Source organism: Sus scrofa, chromosome 12 (assembly GCF_000003025.6).
Source record: "Sus scrofa isolate TJ Tabasco breed Duroc chromosome 12, Sscrofa11.1, whole genome shotgun sequence".
NCBI lineage: Eukaryota > Metazoa > Chordata > Mammalia > Artiodactyla > Suidae > Sus > Sus scrofa.
In genome coordinates, this window is record NC_010454.4 from 3,736,900 (window position 1) to 3,743,438 (window position 6,539).

The 6,539-nt window shown below is 64.4% G+C and overlaps 1 protein-coding gene across 1 annotated transcript; it reads right to left on the reverse strand.

Annotated features, from left to right (window-relative positions):
• TMEM235 (transmembrane protein 235) lies at positions 384-5,846 on the reverse strand (the record flags this gene model as incomplete). Its single annotated transcript, XM_021066528.1, is given in 5 exon segments — positions 384-950; positions 3,741-3,842; positions 3,844-3,880; positions 4,407-4,479; positions 5,667-5,846. Coding segments are annotated over 5 exon segments (834 nt in total), but the record flags the coding sequence as incomplete, so codon positions are not given.

Sequence of the window (6,539 nt, forward strand, 5' to 3'; positions counted from 1 at the left end):
CAGATCCGAGGGGCTGCCCAGTCCGCAGCTTCCTCCCCACCACCGCTTGTCCTGGGGGCGAGGGGACAGAACCCAGGCCCGCGAGGCTGCTGGCTCTGCCATCTGCTCCGTGTGGTCTGGGCCTCTGTCTCCCTTCTGTAAAATGGGTGAATGGTACCGACTGTGAAGGGTGATGGGAGACTGGATGGGCAGATCTGAGGAGCAGGAGGCACCCAGCGCAGGGGTGTGGGCAGAAACCGCTTCCCTTCCCAGGACGGGGGTGGCTTCTCCGCCTGGCTCTGGTCCCGAGGAACAGGGCAGCTGTGGCCACCAGGACTGAGGGGAAAGGGCAGGCCCAGGCCACACCCTCAAGGGGCAGGGCCCCAGGACCACCCAGGGTTCTGCGGCACCCCACTAACCATCTCAGCTTCCTCTCCCCAGACTCACTTTCTCACCTCTAAGGGGAGGCTAAACTGCTTAGTCCCTAAAAGCACACGGGGCAGGGGAGCCCCCCAAACACCTGGCTTTGCTAAGCAAGAGGAACCTGGATTTCCAGCTCTGCCCCCACCCTCTGCTCAGCCCAGGGCCCCCCTCCCAGCCAGGCCTCCAGAAGGGCAGGGGGTGGGGTGGGGGTGCCCTCAGCCTCCTTCCTGGGGCCTCTCCAGGGCCAGGCTCCAGCCACCCAATCCCAGGAGATGCAAAAAGGGAAACAGAGGCCCTCTCCCCCTACCCTCCCGCCTGGGACCTGGAGGGCACCCGGCCGCTGGCTCAGGTTGAGGGCTCGGGCCACTGTGAGCAGGAGGGCGCCACTGAGTGCCTCTGAGGCACAGGAGCCCCAGGCCAGGGCCACAGACCAGCTGAAGCTGCTGCGGACATCCTGCACGTGCCGGGGGCCGTTCTGGCGGGCGGTCTGGGCGAAGGCCAGCTGCGAGTAGCTGATGTAGATGCTGAGCCCGCCAAGGTCAGGGCGCCTGGAGGAGGGCATGCAGAGTGACCACTCAGTGTGTCTGCCCGGTGGGGGCGCCTGCCCTACCTGGGCCCCTGGCCAAGGGGCTGTGCAGACGCGGCCTTGGGAGCCCCTGCCCACTGGCCTCTGGGGGGAATGGAAGCCTCAAACCTCAGGACCTCACCCCACCAAACCCCTTGCAAACAGCACCACCGAGACCCCAACACCCTGGTCTCCATTCATATAACTGCCCCCATATACACAGCACTCTCCTAGCACGCATACGTACACACACACACACACACACACACAGCCAGTGCCTCCACTGGCAGCCTTGAAGGGTGGCGGAGATCTGGAGCTCTGACCAAGCGCCCTGAGCCAGTCCCTGACCTGTATTCCGGCCCCCCTTCCTCGCAGCTCCCTCTCCCCGCCTCACTGGGCTCCCCACTTCCAGGCCCTAGCTCAGTGTCCCTCTTTCCAGAGCCATGGCCCGGCCCCTCTCCAGGTCTGAGTTTCAAGCCCTTCCATCCGCTCCCATAACCCCTGTCCTCCCCAGGCAAGGCCACCTGTCCCGCTCTGACCCTGCGTCCCTGTGCAGAGGAAGAAGACTGGCCTGTGACCCTGGAGGCTCAGGGGCAAGTGAGGAGCTGGGCACTGGGACATTTTCCTGTCCACCTGGGCTCAGAGGGACCAGCCCAGAGAGTGACCCCCGTCCCACAGCTGCAGACTGACAGCAAAGCCGGCCCTTGGTGCCAGCTGTAGGGACTGTAGGGTGGGGCCTGAGGCCCCTGCAGGCAGCTCCTGGGTGCACGGTGCTCCCTCTGGACACTGCCTGGCCAAGGGCAAGAGGCTGGCTGGAGCTGACCTTCAGTTCCAGGTCTGGATCTCACTGGGACCCAGAGAAGGGGTGGAGCCCTGGGCTCCCATGCTGCCTGCCTCTCCCCAGGTCCTCCTCGGGGATTCCTCCGGCGACCAAAGATGGGAAGGAGGACCCGCAGCCAGCAGCCTAGGGCTGGGCAGAGCCACCACAGACGTTATGGATTTAATCTGGGGAGGAGGTGAAGCTGAATCGACTGCAGGGCTCTGGGACTGACCAGGGTCAGCGGCCAGCGGCGGGGCTGGACACATTTCCCAGGCTTCCTCCAGGACCTCACGTCCAGCTGGGTCTGTCTCAGCTCCACCAGCTGCCTCCACCTGGCCAGGCCAGGCCAGAGCAGGGGGTGCAGAGTGCGCTCTCAAGCTGAGCCCCCAACTCTCCCTGGACACTGGAGAACCCAGGCCCGGCCCTTGCCAGGCCCTCTGAGCCTGACTTCCTGGGGGTGTCTCCGCCACCTCCCCACTGGGCGGAGGCAGCAGAACTCCTTCCCCAGGCCCGGTGGTCCCTGTGCCCCTGCTCAGGGCCCAGCCCGCGTCGTCCCGGCCCCCTCTGTGTCCCTCCCTCTTCTTGCAGTGCTGATGGAGGTGGGGTGGGTGATCTGGCCTCTCACAGTCCCTTGGTGACATTCTTGTCTCAGAGACCCCAGGGCTGGTGCATCTGCAGGCCCTGGCCCCACTCAAGCCACCTGAGCAGGCTCCTGACAGTCACATCACGTGACCCATTGCCAAGAACTCGCCATCCAAAGAAAGCAGAGGTGCAGCCTATCCGGCCCATGAGCAGGGGAGCAGGTGGAGTGTTTGAGCCAGGCCCACTGCCTGCCCTCCCCTGGGGCAGGGGCCGGGGGTCGGGGGACAGCCGCCAGCAGCTGCCTCCAGACCTTTCCTCCGCCCACTGGCCAGTGCCCTGGTTCTGAGCATATGCCAAGGTTTCCTGTCATCATAAGTTTCCTGGTTATCCTCCCGCCCAATGACTCCTCTCCGTGGCCTCCCGAGGTCCTCTTAGTTGGATCCTGGACTCTGTACACAGACAGTCTCTGGGGTCAGGCCAGAGCCAACGCCTAGATGCCTCCTGCTTTCACTCTCTAAACCGAACACTCGAGCTGCTGGTCCCCTGGCAACTGGCACCAGGCAGACTGTCTATTCCCTCTGGACTGAACCTCCCAAAGGGCCCAGCAGCCTCTGGGGAGGAAGCAGGCCTGCCCAGGAGGGAGCCCCGTGCCACAGCCCTGACAGTAGAGCTGGCCCAGGGTGCCAGACTTGGCTCAGGCCCGACCCTGGATGGGAGGGCCTCCAGCCCCTGGTCAATGACAGTCAGCCTTGGGACACAGGGTGGCTGGCTGGGGCAGATGGCACCAAAAGGCAGTGAAGGGGAGCCCAGGACCAGCCTCCCGCTGACCTTGGTGACTCCTCTGACACCTCAGCTGGGAGCTGTGACCACTGAGTGCCTACCACACCGTGTCCGTGAGGGAGGGCTTGGCCCAGTGCCCGTGGCCGGATGAATGGCAGCTGATGAAGTGTTAGTGGCCATGGTTTGGGCTTGGCTTGGGGTCCCTGCAAGGATTCCGAGGTTCTATCTCACCCCGGCTTACTGCCCGGTCCTGCTGTGCCCATGCCAAACTCCTGCCTGCATTGCTCCCCCAGCAGGACAGTCTGGAAGGATCAGGGAACAGGTGGGAGTCAGGGCCTGGGATCACCTGGGAGCTTTTTGCCTCTCTCACCTAGAAGCTCAGCCCTGGGACTCCTTTGACCCAGTCCCGGCTCTGCGCCCACAGCCTGAATCCCTGCCCCGGCAAAGGCCCCAGTGCCACCCGAGGTGCCCTCACCTGCTGCAGCCCAATCCCCAAGGTGGGCCCAGACTCAGTGTAGCTGGAGGGATGCAGGGGATGGGGCAGCAGGAGAGGCCCCTGCCCACTCCCCAGGCCCTCTGCAGCCCCCAGACTCACCCCCTAGCAAGAAGTAGCAGCCAGTGAAGAGCAGCAGAGGGACATGCTGGGCCAGGGAGCCAAGGAGGCCGCAGATCCAGCTGCACACGATGGGGACAGGCTGAGGGCAGGACCACCATGATGGCTTGGTGCAATGCTGCCCGGAGAGGGGGCTCAGGGGGTGGCAGGGACCCAGATCTGCCCCCCAAGGGTGGTCCAGCTGAGCACTGCAGAGCCCTGGCCCTGGAGGTCCACCTTCATAGGACACGGGGACTGTCTTGGCCTTGGCCAGGGGAGGGGCTCGACCATCTGATTCCCTCTGCCGTCTCCATGGTAACCACCTGACACTCCCTTATCCTGGCACAGGGTTCCGGAGGCCCAGGGTGAGGGAGGCTACCCACTACCCTCCCCAACCTCCCAGCTTCTTCTGGGGCAGCAGGTAGGCCTGTTTAGAACATAAAGGAGTCCAGAAGGAGCACGGGGGGACAGGACAGGCTGGGGGTCAGATGCCTGTGGTCATGAGCCAGTGGCAGAGCACGGGGGCCACGGTCGATCATGGGGAGGTTTCTGATCCCTGTGGAAATGCCCTCCTGGCAAGCGGGCCCAGCGGGAAGCAGTCCTGGGGTCCCGGCGGGGGCGGGGTCCTGGGCCTCCCGGGAGGCTAAGGAGGGAGGGCGACTCACAGAGGAGGGGCTGCCCCGAGGAGGCGGCGGCGTCCTGGCTCTCGCTGGCAAAGGGGTCAGTGAGGGGATGCAGCTGTCCTGCCCGAAAAAGCACAAAGAACGCAAAGCCTGTGGGCGGGACAGCTCCTTGGAGCAGGGGTGGCCTGCAGGCTCTCGCCCCTCATGGGAGCTGAGGCCTTGACAGGCGGCCACGATGGCCTCAGGGCCCTGGCAGTCTCTCTTTGAGCTCGGAGTTGGGGCTCCGAGAGGGTTTAGAGGACTCAAGAGCTTTCGTTTTGTTTATTTAATGTACAAATGACATGGATGCCTGAAGAAAAATTTTAAACACGGCAGAGACGCTGCCCTCGGGCCTCCCCCGGCCTGCTCACACCTGGATGCCAGGCTTTGCTTGCACAAGAAAGGGGCATGACTCTTGCACACACGTGTGCACACAGGCATAAGTCAGGAGAGCCTTGGGGCCTTAGGGTGCTTGTGGGATGGTTGAATAAACTGTCCCGTCCTTCCTCGCCAGCAGCTCTGTCCCTGTCACACACACTGACCTTGCTTCTATACACATGCACACTCGTTTACACACCCCTGCCGCCCAGCACTTTTCCTGCACGGGGGGAGCCCCTGAGGCTGGCCCCAGAAGGGTGAGAAGGGACCATGAGGCCAGAAGCTGGGGGGCGTGAGGAAGCCCCAGGCACCTGAGCCCTGGACAGCAGTGAGGAAAGCACACCTGGTCACTGGGAAGAGGAAGGCTGGCCTTGCCGCACCCCAGCTCCCCACACCTGGGCCTCCCCCCACTGGCTCCCACCTCACCCCAAGGCTCCTGCAGACAAGACAAGAACAGCAGCTGAAGGCCCCTGGGTGCTGGGCCGCCCACCCCCGTCCTGTCCTGCTTCCTGAGACATGCCATTTTCTCCCCATCTGACAAATCCAGACTTGCAGACTGAGGGGCAAGATCCTAGGTCACCCAGCAGTGACCTGCCGTCTACCAAGTGATGTGCCACCGCCTCTGTCACAAGAGAGGCCCCTGGCGGGTGAGGCCAAGGGACTGCCGAGGGCCCTGCTTCTGGAAGGCTCTTGGGGTCCTTACGGGGCCACACAGGGCCCTCTCCACTTTCACTTCCCACCCTGAGGTGGAGTCTCTTCCTCCTCCAGATGGACTGTCACCAGCACAGCTGGGGGTGGGGGAAGGGGTGCCCAAGATCCCAGGAGGGCGGACGGGTGGGGGAGGAGCGAGGAGGAGGGGTGTGGAGGGGGCCTCGGGGGAGAGACAGCGGGTATACCTTCGCAGATGCGCCAGAGCCCCGAGTGGGAGGAGAGCTGCCCATGGCGGTTGCCGGGGTCCGCCACCTCCAGGAGGTACCAGTAGTCACTGGTCACAGCAGCTGCCAGCAGCGCAGAGCTGAGCAGCGTGCCTCGGGCAGCAGACAGGAGCAGTGCGTGCAGCCGGGGTCATTGGGGTCTGAGCTGCAAGAGTGGGTTTCAGGTGAGAGGAAGGAGCTGGGGAGTGAGGCGCTAAGCGGTGACTTAGGGGGCGGGAGGGGGAGAGGGCATTCGGGAGCCTGGGAGGGCAAGAGAGGGGGCAGGAGCTGGGGAGCAGGGCCAGGGAGGAACCGCGGGGAGCCATGGGGTAGGCAGGTGCAGACCTGTGTTCAAATCCATGTGTCCCCAACCAGCTGGGTCCTGGCCGTGGGCCCTGGGCAAATTTCTTAATTTCTCTAAATCTCGGTTCTTCAGCTGCCAAATGGCCAAGCTGAGGAGGAGGAAGGGTGGGGCCTGAACCGGGGGCTCAGCGGGGAGCCTGAGTGGGGGAGGCCCGCCCCTGGCTGCGCACTTGGTTCTACGGTCCTGGTCTTAGTCTCCAGGACCAAGCACAGAGGAGTCCGCGAGGGGCTTCCCATCAAAAGCCACGGGAGGCAAGGTCAGCCTCTGCCTGTCCGGCACCCACCCACATACACGGAGCTTCTCCCAGGACCGGCACCAGGTGCTGGTGAGGTGGGAGGCAGAGGAGCCCCACGGGGCTCCCCCCCACCTGACCTGTGCGGGGAGGGACGGGCTGTCACAGCGAGGGCAGCCGGGCTTCACTCCTGGGCGATGGCAGGGCCTCCCCGCCAGGTCCCGGGCTGTGCACCGCTGCCTCCCCCA